The following is a 20,886-nucleotide window of genomic DNA, read 5'->3' on the forward strand; positions in this document are numbered from 1 at the left end:
GTCCCTCCAGCATAAGATGATAGGAGTGTATTGGCATGTTTTTTTCATGTTTACGGGGCTCTGATGGTGTTAAAAACTGTATTTAGAAAGTCAAACAGGTTTTCTATGAAACCTAGTGAATTGTATATCATAAAAATTCATTTATTGCGAACGTGCCTCTGTGTGGAGTTTTAATGTTTTCATGTTTTCCCCCTGCATGCGGGTACTACATATCTTTCAGTGTATTTGAATTATATTTGTATTTTAGTTCATTTAGCCACTTTTATGCTTGAAAATGCAAAAAAATTTTCTGATGTTTTGGCACCCCCTAGAGGTCACTGCACCCTGAGCATCTGCCTATATTATGTGTTGTATATGTGTATATTATGTATATGTTTTGTGTTGCTCATGGGCAACACAAAAGACAAAGAATAACCAAAACTCACATGGAGTTAACAATCCATTTAGATGATGACTTGTCACATGATGTCTCATGTGAGCTCATGCAAGATGATGATTTTTGGGACATAATTTCTGAGACAAATGTCCCACTATATTTCTTTGCATTAGTTACTAAATGCTGGTGTGCGGCAGCATATCATTATGACGCAAATAGAAGTCAATAGGAGAAGGAAGACTGAGAAAAAAAAAAGTGTCAGATACATTTCTTGTCATCCTCTTTCCCCCTTAATTGTTCTCCATGTAGTTGTTCAGAGATGAAATGAATGTGTGTGGCAGAAAGATAAGGCAAGACAAGAAGTATTTAAACATTTAAATGAAATAGAAAACACATCCCAGTATTATCCCAGTGGATTTAAGAGCCCAACTGCATGACCACCAGTCTTCGAACAAACCTCTGTCTTTTATGCGCCGTCCTTGTCCTTGTGTGCAGTCTGTCTCTCTGACAAACAATACAGAAAACTAATCAGCAGTAGCAGAGGTGTCAATCTGACTGGCATTTCCCCTGAAAACCACTTGAATCATTAATCAACAAATGACACCCTCTGACATGATGAAGAGTTGTTTATGAAGATTCTGTTCATAAATGTCAGATATTTTCAACAGTTTACACAATAGAAAATGTTTTCTTCTTGTACCAGGTTCATCACAAGTGCATTTGCATAGAAAAAATATCACAAATTTAACACAACCAGACCCCCTGCCTATTTACACAGCATTTTATCTGAATGCTGACATGTAATCCAAATGGAGGGGTGGGGAATTTGATATTTTGACAGCTGTTCTGTTGAGGATAGTTGTTTGAGTCATGGAGGTACAGCGCCATCCTCTGGATCCACAAAAAATCTACCCTTACAAGGACTATAACTGCAAAACTATAAATCCGTTAAACACTTATTTAATAGTAAATGCCACATACCTTCATTTTTACTTATTGTTCTCTTCTTAAGTACGAACAAATGACACCGAAACGACACGTGCCAGCAGTCTCTATGTTAAGTTTAAGGCTTAACAGAACAACTTCCTTTTTGGTACGTTTCAAATTAAAAGCATGAATTTCAAAATATACTCCGCATTACAGCTGCAGTTACAGGACTATTATGAATGTGATGACTTATCTATAACGGCAAAACTCTAAATCCGTTATACACTTATTTAATAGAGAAATATTTATATTAATAGTTAATATTTAATAGACAGTGTTAAGTTTAAGGCTTCCTTTTTGGTACGTTTCAAATTAAAAGCATGCATTTCAAAATATACTCCGCATTACAGCTGCAGTTACAAGACTATTATGATTGTGTGATTACTTATTTTAATGAATTGATGCTGACATGTTTTGGAGAGGCTGCATGGCGGCCGATTAATTAGCACGCAGGCCTCACAGCTCGGAGACTGGAGTTCAATTCCACCCTCGGCCATCACAAGGGTGACCGGATGATAACTGTGGCCAGTTTATGTGGCTGTCAATCTGCCATCAATTGGCCTCAAATTACTTGTTTGGCCGATATATAAGCATCCTTGAAGTTTTGTTTAACTTATCACACATTGTTCTTCCATTACATGTTCTGACACACTGACAGGTATAAATCCCAAAGAGACTTGACTGCAATTTAATGACGATTAAGACATCTTTACATTTTAGATCCCGCTCTGTAAAACAGAATGAGATCCACCCGGGTGGCATTGCTCCTCAGTGTGCAGTGGGAGCTGACATGACTGCTTTGAGGGCACAAACTGCAGATCGGCAGCACTGGATGGCTCCTCTTGGCCTGTGAACAGAGTCAAAACAAGCACTTAGCCTATACTGAATGTGGCGTCATGGGGTCAGCATTAGCATTTACTTGAGGCGTGAGGTTGAATTCTGCTCTGCCTCCATGACCGATGGTGCATTGCTGGAGTTAATTTTCTGTAGATCGCCGGCACCTATTTTTGTAAACAAACACACACTCAAACACAATGTTGCTTACTTTCTTACCTTTCTTTGCACATCACTATTAAAGAACAGCAATATAGCCCGGATATTGAGCTGTTGGCTGTTAGTTTGCGGCCATACTATCTGCCGCAGGGGTTTTAACATGCTATAGTGCAAATATGAAGTTCATAACTTAGTAAGAAGCTGCTACGATTCTCCACACCAAGAGTCCGATGTCTGAGTGTGTCAACCAATAGACTGATCAGGCCCTGATGAGCAATTGACAGCAGGTGGTTTCACCCCAGGAACCTCCATAAAAGGGAACTGCAAAACAGAAAAACAACATGTGCACATACAACTGTTCAACAATGCAGTGCAGTTCAAGGAAGTGTTGATATATTTTGTGAAACAGGATCAGTGGTTCGGTGTCAAACACTGTGAAAGACCAGCAAAGCCATCACATTTTTCCACATTTTCAGCTTGGTGCAGTGACAATTCTGTGATAAAACAGCACACCAAAGGTTGTGTTCTCGGTGCGCAGTGGAAAAGTGGCTAACAGGAAGCAATCACAGTAAATTGCAAAGTATACGAGACAGTGTACAAAAAACATGGCAACTTTTTTGCAAAAATTTCCAGTGAAAATAGAATAATCCAAAAACCTTTCAAAGGTGTACCCCACTTGCAGTCAGTGCAAGCTGAGGTAGGCTCCAGCTCAAAAATGCCAAAGCGGAGAATCAAACTCAGGTCTCACAATGGATATTTAGACACTATTAATTCCAGTTAATTACATCTAATAACTGTGACTGGCAGTTACTGTATGCCTCTTAAATTCCCCAAGATTCCCGCAGCATCCCCTTCGTGGCAGTCTTCGAGTTAATTTATTGTTTGGTTTGCACGGCAGCATCATTTATTAGACTATACTGTAGACTATACCATGTTAAACATTAACTTCATTTCCATTCATGCATAATCTGCAGTCACAATGAATAGCTGCAACATTTTTTTTTGCCTTAAATATACAGTAATAAACAACAGTTATGTCCTCTTATCCACTGGAATAAATTATTATTGTCTTATATTATGGAATTCAATACATATATTTATGGATAAATTGATTTCAAATTCATTTGAGTGAGGTAATCCATGCCCTGTGTTTGTTCTGTGTCGCCCGCTCGCCTCTGTCGTAAACATAGAACCATAAAACCAACCAACATAAGGCTACAGACACTGCCAGCTATGTCCTGCCTCTAAACATATACTCTTTTCTTTTTTGCGTTTTTACTATCCACAAATCATATTTTTGCTTGTTTTTGTACCTGTCTCCATTTTCTAACGGCGAAAAAATCGTTTTGTGTGCTTTGAAGCAGCGGCCATGTGTCTCCTCACGCAGGGAGAGAAAAGCTGTGGTGCTCGGCTGCTGATGCTGCTCCTGCTATGGGTCTCCGGTAAGAAACTCACCGGCCGCAGCCTTCACATTGATAACAGCTGGCTCCACTTCACAAACCTGTTAGCACAGCTTTTTTATAAAATGTAAATAAATGACGTCAACCCGACCGTGACATCTTTTATAATAAACATTCGCGCGGCTAGCCTTCGCCATTTTTGATATTTTATTTTTTTTATTTTAAGGCCTATCCTCCACGACGCTGCAGTTAGCCTCATATTCGATTTAAGGTGGTATTAAACTAATGATTGTTTTTGTGACACAACATTTTATGTACATAAGACATTACCGTTACCTGCATCCATTATTGTGTTTGTAACACCTTCATTCTATATGTGAAATGCAATATATACACATGTATACGTTTTTTTCTCGCATGTAGACCACATCAGACCGTATCCAGTTCCAAGACCACTACCTAGACGTCTCCCACTCCCATAAATTAAATCCATCTTTCACATGTATATGTAAACACGAACAAGTCATCTATGGCTTGTTTATCATCCTCCAAAGACTAAGGCCTTGCAGGTGGTATTGGTTAATTGTCTAATGCATATTGTTTAACTAGCCATTCTATTTGTTTTCAACAAATAGAATGCCACACCCTTTTCTGGCTCCATGACAACAAGAGAGCAGCCCAAAAAAGGAGCTATATTATGTTGGAATACTGTGCAGCCCTGTTTTGTACAGTTGTGTTTTTTAAATAAAGTAATATGTATCTCTTGTGGTAGACCATCACAGATTGTGTTTTTCTCATCCAACCATTAAACAACAAATGCACATGTACAGTTACATAAAACAACCACTAGAGTGCAGCAGAATGTAAAAAAATTCGTTATTTTTCATGGGCTTTGTCAACATTGAATTGACTGCTTCAGGCACAAAATCCTCAATAATGGACCAATAAGACATGTTTTATCATAGAAATATCGTATACCTCACATACTCAATGTTTTCATTTATGGGAGTGGTAAGCATTAGATATACTTTCTCTTTAAGTTGTATTTTCTAACATTGTATCATAACTACACAGTCATCACATTTTGTTGTGCAACCTAAAAAAAAAAGTGTCAAATGTCATGCAAATATTGGACATCAAACCTTCATAATGGATGGCCTGGCAAATGGAGTACTTTACATTGCATCAACCTCATCATTGATTCTGTGAATGCTTTTATTTCTGCATGGGCTTTCATCGTGTGCTTTCATGTCTTTCATCTATACTTCGAATGTGCTTTCGTCGCTTTCATCTTTTATTAGTGTCCGCCATTTTTCAACCAATTCAACATCAAATCGTTCAAGTCATTCGGGAATAGTTTACTATCCATTCAGATATCTTGAAACAAACATTCATTCATTCAATCATTTTCTAACACTTATCCTCACAATGGTCGCAGGGGCTGCTGGAGCCTATCCCAGCTGTCTTCGGGCGAGAGGCGAGGTACACCCTGGACTGGTCGCCAGCCAATCACAGGGCACATATAGACAAACAACCATTCACACTCACATTCATACCTATGGACAATTTGGAGTCACCAATTAACCTAGCATGTTTTTGGAATGTGGGAGGAAACGGGAGTACCCGGAGAAAACCCACGCATGCACGGGGAGAACATGCAAACTCCACACAGAGATGGCCGAGGGTGGAATTGAACTCAGGTCTCCTAGCTGTGACGGCTGCCCGCTAACCACTCGACCACCGTGCAGCCCCCTTTGTATACACTGAATGACAATTGAATTAAATTGGCTCCAATTTAAAAGTGAATTAAGTTGAAAGTGGACCTGAAACAAATATTTTTCAGCAAATGTATATTATGGAAATACATTAAGTTTTTACCATAGTCAATTAAGTATTTGCAGTGAGGGACATAAGTATTTCACCCATTGCTGATTTTGCAGGTTTTATTGTAACAGTGAGAGACGGAATCCTAAAGCAAATTCCATAAAATCCCAACAACTATATATAAAAACTGTTAACCATTAGATGAGGGGAAAAAACATTTAAATCAGCCAACTGTAAAAAACAAACAGATCTGGAAATGGAAGAATCATCACACCACCGCCAGCCTCTCCTGGCCTTGGCCTCCATACAAGATCTCTCCTCATGGGGTGGCCCTGATCATGCCAACAGTGAGAAATCCTCAGCTGGGACGGTTGGTGACACACTACTCCATCATGATTAGCTGATGCTCACGCAGAGTCACGCGGCTGAAGAAGGCATATAAGGTTGCCATTAACCACCTGAATGAGGCCTGGAAGAAGGTGATGGGGTAGAACTTTATGGGTTCAACTCATCATGTTTGAAGGTCAAAGAACACCATGCCCACCATTGAGATGGTGACGATATCATATCAAGGGGATTGGACAACTCCATTACATTGAGGGGAGGATGAAATTATAGACTCCTCCTTCCATTACTGAGAGAGCCGAGGATGGGTGTTTCAGCACGACAACGACCCTAAACACATCACCACAGCCACAAAACAGTGGCTGAAAAAGAAACACATCAAGGTCCCGGAGTGACCTAGCCAGTCTCCAGACTTGAATTTAATTGAAAATCCTTGGGGGGTGGGGGCTTAAAACTCAGCCGACCAGACGAGTGGAGTGGGCCAACATCCCTGCTGAAATGTGCACAAATCTTGTCACCAACTATAAAAAAACAACATCTCTGCTGGGCAATAATGGCATTTCTACAAAATATTAACATGCTGTTTGTCCAGGGTGTCAAATACATATTTCCGACCAAAATATATAACAAAACTCCTAAAATGCATATAATGTCTTAGTCCGCTTTTTGGTGATGTTCTGTCTCTCTCACTATCAAAATGAAGCTATCACTAAAATTATGCACCATTGCACTCTTGGCAAGCCGGAAAACCTGCTAAATCAGCAATGGCCCAAATACATAGTATTCTCCCACTGTATATTACTCATGTGTTGTATTTGTTTCATGTAATATTGAAACTTTTTCATTATCACAATCTTTCCAGTTAGCGCGCAGACCTCACAGCTAGGAGACCAGGGTTCAATTCCACCCTCGGCCATCTCTGTGTGGAGTTTGCATGTTCTCCCCGTGCATCCGTGGGTTTTCTCCGGGTACTCCGTTTTCCTCCCACATTCCAAAAACATGCTAGGTTAATTGGCGACTCCAAATTGTCCATAGGTATGAATGTGCCCTGTGATTGGCTGGCCACCAGTCCAGGGTGTACCCAGCCTCTCGCCCGAAGACAGCTGGGATAGGCTCCAGCACTCCCGCGACCCTTGTGAGGAAAAAGCAGTAGAAAATGAATGAATGAATGAACAACCTTGTCTGTGGACAATCATATGGCTGTACTGCCTTAAAATGATGCATGTGCTGTATAGAGTGTGTTCCCTCGCACTATAAAGCGATACATCTTGCAGTCTCTACAGCAGTGAGTCTGCACCAGGAATTAGAATCGCTCAGAGCACTAAGGAATGTCATGTTGGCGTAACAATGTTCACTAAAAGTACACATCATATAACACAGAGTACTACTGGACAAGCAAGAGCACAATATACATTCACCTTCAGTTTTCCTGCATTGACCTTGTAAGTCTGGGTGAAGTTGCAAGGAGGTGCGAGAGGAGGCAAGTCAGATGGACAAATGGGAGGGGGGGGTACGGGGACTGGAGGTATGCATGAGGCTGCTTCACTGCAGTATTTCATCTCTTTGCGTGTGTGTGTGTTTCATATTGCATCTGCTGCTCTCATGGCAGGACTGCTGAGTCAGCAAGGGACGATTCTCTAAACGTATATATATATATATGTGGCAGATAGGGCAGCAAAGAGTGTGTGTTTACAGTGTAAAAGTGTGTGCTAACTGCAGAACATGCTCGACTGTGTCGGATCTTGGCTGTGTAAGCAGATACTGTAGGTCAAGCGTGTGGGGATGACATTGACAAAGCACGGTTTACACGTTCTGCTCACTGCTGACAACGCACATACTTTCAAGGTGTGGATGCATGTGTGTGTGAAGTCTTGGGGTACAAGACGAAGAGTTTGTGCTGCACCAAAAGACGCCTGACGGTGGGGAATGTTGCGCATAGCAATTTGTGAGTTTATGAGTAAATAATACATATAGGACAGTGGGTGGACATTTTAGAGAGTGCATAGGTGTGTGTGGTGCAGAGAGGCAGGCCTCTGGAGTGGTGCAGCAGCAGTGGGAAGTGAGCCAGTAACACCCGACTGCAGAGGAGAGAATGGTGCAGAGTCACATCACGCACGCACGCACGCACACAGTGGCGGAGTCTGGCAGGGTGCAAACTCAAGCTGGGACAAATAGTTTGAAAGGAGGAGGATTTTCTCAGTCTATATGATCATTTTGATTCATAAATAATACATAACTCTTGTGTTTCTCAATAGTCTGATTGATCTTGACAAGTATTTGATAAATATGTCTCATCCACATGATGTTCTCCTGGAAGACTTTTACTTAAAATCAACAACATTTCTGTTTGTTTGAGACAGGGATACACGAATGGAATTGAACTCGGGTCTCCTAGCTGTGGCAGCTGCCCGCTAACCACTCCTCCGCCGTGCAGCCCCCTTTGTATACACTGCATGACAAATGATTTAAATTGGCTCCAATTCAAAAGTCAATTAAGTTGAAAGTGGACCTGAAACAGATATTTTGTGCAATTTATGGAAAGCCTTATATCATTTTTGAGCAAATTTATATTATCGAAATACATGAAGTTTTTACCATAGTCATTTATTTTATTGTAATTAAGTATTTACAGTGAGGGACATAAGTATTTCACCCATTGCTGATTTTGCAGGTTTTATGGTAACAGTGAGAGACGGAATCCTAAAGCAAATTCCAGAAAATCCCATCAACTATATATAAAAACTGTTAACAATCTGATGAGGGAAAAAACATTTAAAGGTTCCATTTGCATAATTAAATCACAGTTCGCTTTAGCCTTCAGGTTGTCTCTGGTAAAACCTTTTTGGCAATTTTCAAACGAAAGGAACAAGCCCCGGGTTGCGTAGTGATGCTGACGTTTCAGGTGGCTGATAAGGTTTGCTGTGTTGGAGCTCAATGTTTGTTTATAAGTGGGCTGCACGGCGACCGAGTGGTTAGCCCTCGGCCATCTCTGTGTGGAGTTTGCATGTTCTCCCCGTGCATGCGTGGGTTTCCTCCCACATTCCAAAAACATGCTAGCTTAATTGGCGACTCCAAATTGTCCATAGGTATGAATGTGAGTGTGAATGGTTGTGGTGTGAGTGTGAATGGTCGCATGCACAGGGAGAACATGCAAACTACACACAGAGATGGCCGAGGGTGGACTTGAACCCTGGTCTCCTAGCTGTGAGGTCTGCGCACTAACCACTCATCCGCCGTGCAGCCTGGGTTAAATGTATTTTTCAAAATGGATTCATAATGGGGGATATTGGCCATGACGGTGCCTTATGGGTAGAAGGCAAGGGTAATTCCAAGTGCCCCTGACTGTTCCAAAAATAAAGGTAATTATTAAATAATTCAAAAAAGTAATTTTGAATGCTTGGCTGCACCCCTGCTGTTGGCGATATTATCTAAAAAAAAGCAATCATTAACTCACATTAATTTTGACAAAAACATGTTTTACTTACTTTTTCAAGTGAACATATGTTGTGAAACTTCAAGGAGACTTTCGATGTGAGAGTACATTGTCTGATGGTCCCCTGGCAGGACTTCCGGGTAGCATGTATCTGGGCAGTCGGCGCAACCCGATGACTTCCATTTGCATCTAGTCGGATGAATGAAATGATATTTCAGGTTATTTGTTTAGCTTTCTGACTGTCACGCACGTACAGCGTTTTGGTTGCATTAGCTGCCATATGACTGAAAACTCATCATCATGCTTTGTAAATTTTTTTTTCAAATGCATGCTTTTCTAAATTACTATTGTGTAATATAGTTATCAGCTCAATTAGCATAGCAACAATAAAAACAGAGTGTGTGAAAAAAACTACACAGGTCTTCCTGGCATTTATGACTCAAGAGCGAGAATGTATTTTTATCCATGTCTGCAAACAGTCAACTCTTCTTTAGCACACTCAAGTGTGCACTAAAGTGCCTCTCAAAATGACTAACAACAAACGTAAGTGATTTTTTGTTTGTTTTTGAGCTCATGTTACAAACATGTTTACCAGCCAATTCAACTGAAGCCAGTCAAACACATTTCGCTTCTAGCGACCTCAGGCTCGATCGATGGTGGCTTGTCAGAAATGACAGGACCAATCTGTCCTTTGGAAAAGATAAGGGCGTGGTTTAGACGTCCCGAAAGCAAAAATAACTGCTGTAAGCTTTTAACCGACGGTAGCCCTCAGAGACATTAGCATGGATTCTGCCACAACAGCATTTTCTGGATAGAAAAGAACCCGACTGAAGCTTTTTTAAAACATTTTTTTTCAACAGTGGAAAAAATGATGATTGTATTAGTATAACACTGGTGCTTGTCAAAGTCTTTTACTGTCAAAACTGCTCACCTTAGTTGCTTTAATTCCTACAATTTGCAATGCCACCACTAATGAAATGTTCTTCTTTGCAGGTTGTTCATGCATGGACGTTATTGTGCCCAGTAAAATCAATGTAAAGAATGGGACAGATATCAAAATCCCTTGCACATTTACTTCCTGCTATAAGATATTTGCGCCCAAGTTTGTCATGAACTGGACCTACCAAGAAACAGTCAACGATACAGAACAGATGGTAAGAATGTCACAGCCAAATTTGAAAGGGGAACTTATAGTACAACTGCTGCATATAATCTCTCTTTTCTCTTTCTGTAGTTTATGGCGTACTACAAGAAGAGAGGAATGGTGGCTTTGCGGTTTGCAGACAGAGTCATGTTTGCGGGGAACCTGGAAAAGAATGACCTGTCAATCACTTTATTAGATGTTCAGGAGGATGATGAGGGGTATTACCACTGTTACGTGATAAATCCCCCGGACCGCATACATGGACATGGGGTCATAAAGCTCAATGTGTTTACGAAACGTAAGCTACTAAACTTCCCTTATGAACAAAAACAAACATGTAAATCTTGAACTGCATCTTTTTAGACATTAGTAAATACATATCCATGTTAATTTTAGTCTTCGATATAAGCACTCAAATTCAAGTAGTCCATTCCAAACTTCACCCCAGCACTTCTATCCTGCACCGCTTGAATCTAGCCTGAGCACAATAACAACATGCGATGACTAACGAATACCAGGGAGTATTGACCGATAGTATTGACCAACACTAAAGGCTGTGATATTTATGGTTTTATTTAATTTGAACATGCATCAGATTACAATTGAGTGTATCCCATAATCAGTTCACAGTTCCACATGTCCAAAAGGAGTAGGAAGAAGCAAAGCTTATTAAATCCTACCCCTCCATCTGGTACTTTTACAATCAGTAACTGTTACATTTGTTCACTTCCTGCTTTCCATAATACAGTTTAGGTGTTTTGTTTTTTTTGTTTTTTTTAATAATGCACTTGGTACCGAAGTACAAGGTGATATGAGCATACAATGACATAATGGGTACCATAGTCAATATAACCATAAGTGTCAATATAGTGATATATGTATATAGCACATCATGACTGGTTCAAGACTCTTCATCCTTGTATTTAGCAAACATCAACTGCTTGTATTGTTTCTTGAATTGGCTCATCGTTGTGCATTGTTTGAGTTCCTTACTCAATCCATTCCATAGTTTGATTCCACATACTAAAATGCTGTGGCTTTTTAACATAGTCCTAGCATATAAGTGTTTCAAATGTAGTTCTTCCCTGAGATCATATTTCTCCTCTCTTGTAGAGAAGTATTGGATGGCATTTTTAGGTAATTGATTGTTTTTAGCATTATTTTAGCTGTTTGAAGATTAACCATATCAGCAAGTTGAAGTATTTGTGATTTTAGAAATAAGGAGTTAGTACATCATATTTGTATCACATATGGGGTCCAGAATTCCTGGCAGCACCCCTGGTGCCAAGTAATAATCATACATAACATGGTTTGTTTCCTAGATGCTGTGGGCCTTCCGCTCATGAGTCAGCTTTTTATTTATTAATGGCCAACAAGAGGTTGAACTTAGTCCCTCAGCATCTTTCTCCCACTCACACCATCGCCAGGCTAACTCAGCAGCACTTTCCTTCCACTCTGTTTAATCAGCCCAGTCAAGCTTTTAGCCAGCAGTGCACTTGTCTCTCTTTCTCTTGTCTATACAATGTATTTAACTCTATCATTTCCTTTCCCCACAGTTCCCCCACCGAGGGACTCCACCATTGCAGTTGTGATTGGGGCATCAGTGGGCGGAGTGCTTGCCCTTCTAATACTTTCCATGGTGGTCGTGAAATTTCTTCGTCATCATCTCAAACAGGAACTGATCTCAGAGGAGAAGATGGAGGAGGAGGGGAAATTAGAGGCTGAAGGTGCCACAGAAGAGGGAACAAAGTAAGAATTCAGAAAATGGAATCACGATCGTCCATATTATACATCACTTTGTTGGATCTCTAGAATTGGTATTTCTGTCAGTAACGGGGTTGTTTGGAACAAAATTCAACAAAATTGTAACGTTAATGAGTAAACTTCCTTATGGCAGCGTACTCACCACTGAAGAGGTGAGAGTACCAAGAGAGGTACTCAGTTAATGTTGTGTCCTACCTGGCTTGTTACTTGATACTGCTAATCACTTACGGTAAACACCTCAAATGGACACACAGGTTAAAAACAGGGTGCTTATTGTATTCCACCCATAGCATATCATTCCCAGATAGCACACCAAGTCAGAGGTCTTGGTTTACATTTTGTGAAGACAAACCAACCCGCTACTACAGATGCAAACGCTCTCGGATTCTGCAGGAGACTCACAGAAATTGCCCTTGTTTGTCCTTTTTTCCACAATACTTGTTATTGTGGAAAAACATAATCCAAATGCCAGATTACTTGCAAAATACAGTACTAGAACCTTGGTTAGCATACGCCCCCGGTTAGTGTATTTTTCGGTTCACTTGAAAATATTCTCATAAATGTTGCCTCTAAGTGTACAATATGATGCGTGTCTTGTGTTATTAATACACTGTGTGAGTCCAACTGTGAAACAGGCTGCTAACACCCCTGTTACGGAATCGGAAATCTTTGTTCCCAACCTGTGTCACCCTTCAGGGTCCACAGTCTGCCTTTTCTGTATTTCCATGAAAATTCACTGGACATTGGACTATGCTCCACCTGCTTAGAGAATTAAGGAAATTCGTTATATTTTTCTGTTAACTCACCAACAAATTGTTGAAAAAGATGACTTATGCTTGTTGAATGTAATGATGATATATGTACTACAATCATTTTTCTTAACCAAGCTTCACACTGACTGCCCCATTTTGATTTCTGTCCTTCGCAGATAACCACATATGGTCCATCAGTCTAAACCAGTAGCCTGCAGAGCTGATCACCCAGCACCTCTCCTGGTAAACTCATCTTCCACAGCATTTGCCTTGTCATCATAAACATAAAGGGAGTGATGTTATAATGTGGACCTGCAATAAAAATATGGGATGGGAAATTATGTGATGGATGATACTGTAGACAAGATACATCATTTCAAGATCAGCATTCATGTTTCTTGACTTACGCAAAAACATCCATGTTAATTGGAGACTCCACATTGTCCATCGGTGTGAATGTGAATGGAAGGTCATCTATATTTACACTATATTTATGGACTGGTGGCCAGCCCAGAACAAGATAAGCGGCATAAAAATAAATAAATTCCCAATATTGTTTTTCCTAACATACACAAACAATTGATCATTTGACTTCATTTCAAAAGATATGTGCATCTCTATCTTGTCCATAGGAAACACTGCTTGAATTATAAAGTGTTATTCCTGCATGTCTGTGTGTGTGTGTTTTGTATGTACAGTGTGCATATGTGTGTGTGTGAGAGAGAGAGGGGGGGGGGGGGGGTGCACAGGAATAAAAGTCCCCCTCAAGTGTTGTGCCATTATTTGCTATATTCAGTTGCAAGTTCTAATATCAAGGGCTGGGTGGTATGAATCAAATTTTCAGTGTACACCGATTTTCACATTCATATAACCTCGGCTTATTATGAGGAATAATGTGTTGATTCATGGCTAAAGGCTGGAGATGTTTTGTCTGTTGAACAAATCTCTCATTCAGTCCTCAAAACCACTTCTTATGGCTGTGTTCTTTAGGCTAACCTTGCACTAGATTTCCCTTTCTGATAGACTTTGTATAACTAACTGGACTTCCTCCAAGTCCTTTGGTTAAGCGGCCCTTAGATCCCGACTTGTACACCTTGCCTGGCAACACCCCCCCAAAATTGTATAGCCCACATGTGCGGTAACACATACGACGGGATGCAAGGCCCACTTAGACACTAGACACTTGTGTCAGGTTCCTGTTGTCAACAGTCTTTCTTTCTCTGGTTAAATGCCCAAAGGTCAACTGAGCAGTTTGTTTCGCGTATGCAAATTTTCCAGCATGTTACGTACACAAAAGTATTGGGACACTAAAGGCTTTACACTGCAAAAACTGAAATTTAAGATCAAAATTCAAGGTGAAGGGGCTGTACGGCAGTCGAGTGGTTAGCGCGCAGACCATTCAATTCCACCCTCGGCCATCTCTTTGTGGAGTTTGCATGTTCTCCGGTCCGATTTCATCCGGGTACTCCGGTTTCCTCCCACATTCCAAAAACATGCTAAGTTAATTGGCGACTCCAAATTGTCCATAGGTATGAATGTGAGTGTGAATTTGTCTATATGTGCCCTGTGATTGGCTGGCAACCAGTCCAGGTTGGGATAGGCTCGAGCACTTCCGCGACCCTCGTGAGGAAAAGCGGTAGAAAATGAATGAATGAATGAACCTTTTTAACCAATTTACCAATCATGAAATTTGACTTGCCATAAAATGCTTGAAACAAGTACAATCACATTTTGCTCAAATAGTTCTCTGGAGTATATTTAGTACCCAGAACATCTGAAGGACATAAAATACAGTAATACAGTAATAACTAAATGCAATAATGGAATGAAACAGTCAATAATAAAACCACTATACTAGCCACATTTACATGTGGAGATTTTCCTCTTTCCGAATGGAATCTTTCCGAATGACGTACCAGAAAACAGTGTATACATGGATAGGAATATTCCAATCTCCTGTCAACATGCACCGCTACAATCAAACTGAATAGTCAATGGGGCATGCGCAGTAAAACGTAAACAACATCACGTGATTCATCGAAGATGGCGGACGAGAGTGTGATTACCGCGGTTGTTGGGACAGCAGCAACTTGAACGTTCAGTTCTTTTAAAGTTTGTATCAAAAACGAACTTCCCGCTGTAGTACAGTGTGACGGCAAAACCGCCGTTTTCAAAACCGTAGTTTTGACATCTGCGTGTTACATCACAGCTGAGCATGCGCTGAAAGAACGCGCCCTGACAACTTTCCGATTGAGCGGGTACAAGATACCTCAATCGGATTGGGGAAAGGAATATTCCACCCCTGTGAATCCGATTATATATTCATTCGGATTGGCACTTTTCTTTCGGAATGAGGTGTATACAAAGTTTACATTATTTGAGCAAATAACCCGAATGGAATTGGAATATTTTGGTCCATGTAAATGTGGCTACTGATTGACTATTATTGTCGTTTTCAAAGGATTAGCGATCCTGCAGTGTTACCGTCTGTAATATCGGCCTGATATCAGCAACAAAAATGATATTGGCTTTCATTGATTTCAGTTTTTGCAATGTATCGCTTGGTTAGTTCATCGGTGAGGAGTGCGTCCCAAATCTTTATTATGCCTTTGAATACAGAGTGTGCAAAATGTGACCCAAAAGCTATTTATTGTCTCAAACTCATTAAGCCTAATTCAATTACAATTACAATCCCCTGTAATGTTGGATGTAAAGTTAGAAGCTAAGAGGCTTATCGGTGCATAGAAAAGATTAATATGCTTTTCTTGCACTTCTCAGAACTTATCCTTATGAACATGCCGAATTGAGTGTTCTGCATTGCCTTAAATGTCTCTCAGCTGCATCATGTCTCCCATACGCGTCTGTAAATTATTTAAACAACTGCCCAGTTTATACTAACCAATGAAAGCCACAACTGGTTATAGCATCATATCCCTTTATGACGCTAGATAACATTTCAGAAATACATACATTTAACAAAAATAAGGAGAGCTTAAAAACGTTTGTACTAGATGACCGTGTGATGCATCGTTTCTCAGTAGGTGCCTGCCTGTGTTTTTTTCCACAAGTGACGTTTATTATTAGATCAAGGCATGAACAGTGTAGTATATTTCCCTGCATGTAAAAAAAAAAAAAATCACACCACTGGTGTCACCATTCAAGTCAGCTACAAAATCAAAACAGAAAACCAACATGAGCATATCAAAGATTGCAAAATCTTTCACACTGCTGGCACTTTCTCGTCTATATGGCACCTACAGTATGTATACTTTAATGTACATCGATATTCCATGTGTCTTTCAAAGTCTTATATTGCAAGCATAAATGATATCCATCAAAAAAAACATTCTTTTGTGTGTGTTTTAAAGATTTTGTACATCATATTTGAGAGCATGCCATAAAAGTTGTAAAGGATCGATATGATATACTAGAATGTGTGGCTTTTTACAATAAAACATGGCATGGTGATTGTATAATTTTTTTTTAATGTTTGTCATTTGAACATTGTGAATGTTAAAAATTAACTTAAGAAAGTATATCATCATTTTGTTTGTTTTTATTACATGTGTTAATCTATGAATGACCACTCTTGATTTACTAATGCGGCTTTCAAATCATCACAAATAAAAGGTTAAAATTCTCATCATAATTTAATATGAATATATGTGGATTACAGTATCCAGAAAAGGAATAAATGTAAACAGGCATAACATTTACAGTTAATACCATAAAACTCACTAGTCTGTCATTATTAGATCACGATGCACAATTATACCATCAGTGCATGCCGTAATATGTTGTGATAGTTTCGTCCTTCCAAAGTGCCCCATTTACAGTCATCTAATAGCTTAATGTTTTCTGCTTCTGGTTATTATTTACATCGGGCTCATCCAGTATCGACTACTATCATACGGATGCATAAAAAGTTCATTTCTGGAAAAACGATGACATCATTAGATATTATGCCCACAAACAAGTGTGTAACTTCAATGCCACATTGCATGTTAGCAGTGTAGTGTTCGCTATGTGGGCGTTACCCCCTCGTAACAGCTCTTTTAGTTTCCTTCTTTGCCTCTGTTCCGGTGTCCGTGCCCTTATTTTATAACTACTTTCTTTCTTGTTCCCTTCCGTTTCCTCTATCCCTGCTCATTTCACGCACCTGCCTCTAATTTCATACTCCCTATTTAGTTCAGGTGTGTGCTCTTTCTTTTGTGGCTTTATTGTCTTTTGTTTGGCTTGTTTGGTAGTGGTTGTTGTTGTATCCTGCTGCTGCCATTATTTCATTAAATTCAATGTTTTACCTGCATTTGGGCCAGTTTTCTGCATCCTGGGGCCGCATCGCAAAGCTCTCAAGCCCGAATGTGACAGTAGTCTGAGCTAAGCTGCATTCGGAATGGACAGAATTACTGATTATTTCTATTTACAGCAACTTTTCACGGCCAAATATGCCTTATTTTGTCCAAAATAACAAAAAAAAAGTTACAAAAAGTGAGTAAAATCAATCATCCCTCATCATATTACATTTGAAATTTTGCAGTTTCGCTCTGTTCACTTGTTCTAAAATATATTAATTAATAAATCATACTGTTTTGTGGTTTAATACATCATATCAGTTTTTTTAAAAATTGCCGTATTGAAGCAAATTTTCTGCCAGCAGAAGAATAAATACAAACATAGGGCATTCAAATTCAGTAACATTAATGATATTTAGTAAATGTATGTAGCATGTAGTTAAGCTTTTAGTTTCAGGTTTGAGTGATCTCACATTGCTGAAACTCAACTCTGAAACCCCGATGTCACTTCCTGCCCGCCTCTCACACAGGTACCCCAAAAGGATCACATTTATAGTCACACACAGGAGCACAATTCATAATGATGTCTTAAATGGATTGTTTGCCCTCATTAGGTCAAAAATATTGGGTAATCCGGGGTGCTATTTGAGCCTGTAATAATGTTAAAAAACATACTCAGAAGGTCGAAAACAGTTTTACGACTATTTGCGACTGGAATTCAAGTGTCACATTTGGTTTTACCAGTAATTACCAGGGATTACTGCACACATGTGACATTTCAGCAACCACAGTATGTCATCTCTGCAAGCCTTAACTATACACTGAAAATAAGTCAACCCACAGCCAGTAATGTCTTATCTAGCAACAGAAGTGGGTTCCAAGAATGAATGAACATGAATTCCAACATTTACCGTGACATTGTAAAGCAGAGTATGAGCCCCCTCCCCTGGGAAACTGGTCCATGTGGCAGTTTTCCAACACAATGAGTCCAAACACACCTCTGCAATAACAAGTGCCTTGCTGAAGATGCAGTGACCCAGTATATCTATGGACTCAGTTGCACATCGGATTGGCAACCTCAAGTGGAATAAAGGTAAAGTATAACATCCGCCAGCTTTGTGATGTCATCATGAGGGAGTGGAAGAGGATTCCAGTAACAACCCGTACGGCTCTGGTCAATTCTATGCCCAAGAGAGTAAAGCTGGGCTGGATTACAATGGCACACTAAATATTGACATGTAGGACACACTTTGGTCATGTTCACTACAAGCTGTACTCGTGTTGCCATTGAGTTATTTTCAATGGATAGTAAACCTATACACTAATGTTTTTTTATATCCACAGTATATTGTTTAGTTAATATTGTTTTACACACACTGTCTCAGCCTGGGACAATAGTCGCTATAATAATTAATTATGAACATCCGCTAGCATTCACACAGCAAAAGGTGAACCATCGTAAGGAGCAACGCCAGGTAATGTCGACGAAAAAAGGATGGTGGCAAAGCCAAATGCCACAGCTCCCGCATGGGAATGAGCAAGGAGCCCATCAACTCGAATGAAAATGCCAAATTCGTTGGAAAGTGTGGCAACATAACAATCTTCAACTATACCTCAAATATAGCCACCCGACCCACTTTTCTCATCTGTAAAAAGAAAACTAAACACCGACAGTCAACACTCACAGAGATGTTTGGTCAGCGCACACTAGTGTGCATTCGCAAAGTTAGTTTAATATCACAAAAAAAATACGCTGCTCTTTAATACCAATGAAAGCAGCATTTCAAGAAATGCACCAAATGTATGATAGACAGCGTGATTTTCCTGTCACAAACAGCAACTCAAGATGCATATCCTTCATCACGATAGTCTACACTCACTCAGGCATTTGCTCGATGGAACAGTGCAAAATGTTGTACGCGCACATAAATTGTAATTTGCTACATTGCCCGAGAAATGCTGCCCTTTAAAACTGTTTAAAATCCACCATTTTGTGAAATGCTGCAAACAGTGAGGAAACACCTGACATAAATGCCAATTTCAGAACTTTACAACGGATGACATATTTTTCATTGTTATGATATGTAATAGGCTGCACGGTGGTCGAACGTTTAGCGCGCAGGCCTCACAGCTTGGAGACCCGAGTTCAATTCCACCCTCGGCCATCTCTGTGTGGAGTTTGCATGTTCTCCCCGTGCATGCGTGGGTTTTCTCCGGGTACTCCGGTTTCCTCCCACATTCCAAAAACATGCTAGGTTAATTAGCGTATGAATGTGAGTGTGAATGGTTGTTTGTCTATATGTGCCCTGTGATTGGCTGGCGACCAGTCCAGGGTGTACCCAGCCTATCGGCCGAAGACAGCTGGGATAGGTTCCAGCACCCCTGCGACCCTCGTGAGGATAAGCAGTAGAAAATGAATGAATGATATGTAATATTGTAATTACAATATATTATGATATACAGTGGAATTTTGGTTACTGTATGGGAAACGGTATTTGAGTAAAGTATACCTTTTATGTATGAAGTACATTCAGGAAAACCTATGATCACGATTCATTCAGAAAAGCATTAAAAAAATCTCTCCTGCTGGTGCTGCTGTCCAAAAAAAACTGCTGGCTTTTGCCCTCTATTGATATTATTATTATTTTTTATACACTACATAAGCAAGAGTTCATTTTCATGTTCCGAAATGCAACCCCTCTACCCGAACCGAATAAAGGCATTTTGAAAAGAGCGTCCTTAATTTCAAGTCCATGCATGCTGACAACATAAAATCTCATTTCATGTATTTTTCAGCACTGAAGTCTGAAACATACAACCAACACTTCATAATAAAAAAACTTCAATAAGTGTGCGACCAATTGACTCCAAATACGTACTTCTAAATCTGGACTCACCTTTTTTTGTGTCCTATTCCGTGCCAACACTCTGACGGGACAGCCTGAGCAGAAGATGGAGCTCAAACCACAGAAAAAATGTGAAATCATAACAAAAAAAAAAAAATGTGAGGCTAGTAATGGAAGAACATGCTCGGACTGGGACAGATTTAAAGATGAGGCAAAGACAGGCCAACCTCACTTGGTCCTCCAGTCAGGATGCTCTCTCTGAAATCTGCTCACTCATCGGCTACTGCAAAGAGAGAGAGAAAGAGAGAGAGAGGGAGGAAAAAGAAAGGAGAGGAAAGAGAGGATCAAGCAGGCCCGAGCTCTTAGGTTATATGAAGGTTAATCAGCGTAGTAAAAGTGGCCCATCCAGGAAGATGATGTACGTGTGGGAAACAAAGGGTTACTAGCTATGTGTGTGTGTGTGTGTGTGTGTGTGTATTTCAGCAATGTGGCTTCACTGCAGCATTTCATCGCCTTGGTCGTCCCAGAACGCTCCACACCCCCCTTTCTCATGTTACTCCCTTTTGCCTCTTGTCGTCCCTTTTCTTCCTTTTTTTTTCCATGAATTCCTTCTCAGCATTATTCACTAACGTTCTTCTCTCATCAGTGAAACGTTCCCGATTGCTCCTCCTTCCAATCGTTCCAAGGTCACCCTGTCCAGGAGCAGGTGTGGGTGCACATATGCTGTTAT

General features: G+C 40.1%; 1 protein-coding gene and 1 long non-coding RNA gene across 3 annotated transcripts; one reads left to right on the forward strand and one right to left on the reverse strand.

The window, feature by feature from the left end:
• Nucleotides 1-2,348: 2,348 nt before the first annotated feature.
• Nucleotides 2,349-20,372, reverse strand: LOC144899670 (uncharacterized). Its single transcript, XR_013627999.1, has 4 exons — nt 20,208-20,372; nt 9,411-9,547; nt 2,547-2,677; nt 2,349-2,364 (listed from the first exon to the last, which is right to left on the reverse strand). It is a non-coding gene; the product is annotated as an uncharacterized LOC144899670 (long non-coding RNA).
• Nucleotides 3,547-14,322, forward strand: scn2b (sodium channel, voltage-gated, type II, beta). Of its 2 annotated transcripts, XM_058080179.2 has the most exons (5): nt 3,549-3,798; nt 10,352-10,512; nt 10,593-10,800; nt 12,059-12,251; nt 13,195-14,322. In XM_058080179.2, the coding sequence occupies exons 1-5, from the start codon at nt 3,726-3,728 to the stop codon at nt 13,196-13,198; spliced, it is 639 nt and encodes a 212-aa protein (XP_057936162.2). In that variant the 5' UTR covers nt 3,549-3,725; the 3' UTR covers nt 13,199-14,322. The 2 variants fall into 2 exon arrangements, with proteins under 2 accessions (XP_057936163.2, XP_057936162.2); XM_058080180.2 differs by lacking the exon at nt 13,195-14,322 and having other exon boundaries at nt 3,547-3,798; nt 12,059-12,255.
• Nucleotides 20,373-20,886: the final 514 nt, after the last annotated feature.

Source organism: Doryrhamphus excisus, linkage group LG8, assembly GCF_037039965.1.
Source record: "Doryrhamphus excisus strain RoL-2023G ecotype Guam linkage group LG8, RoL_Dexc_Guam_v1.1, whole genome shotgun sequence".
Classification (NCBI taxonomy): Eukaryota; Metazoa; Chordata; class Actinopteri; order Syngnathiformes; family Syngnathidae; genus Doryrhamphus; species Doryrhamphus excisus.

Excerpts from the sequence above, each read along its gene's own strand:
- scn2b (XM_058080180.2), top strand. The coding sequence starts at position 3,726 with ATGTGTCTCCTCACGCAGGGAGAGAAAAGCTGTGGTGCTCGGCTGCTG. Across the intron at positions 3,799-10,351 it reads GCTCCTGCTATGGGTCTCCG|GTTGTTCATGCATGGACGTT; the intron begins GTAAGAAACTCA and ends TCTTCTTTGCAG. Across the intron at positions 10,801-12,058 it reads GCTCAATGTGTTTACGAAAC|TTCCCCCACCGAGGGACTCC; the intron begins GTAAGCTACTAA and ends CTTTCCCCACAG.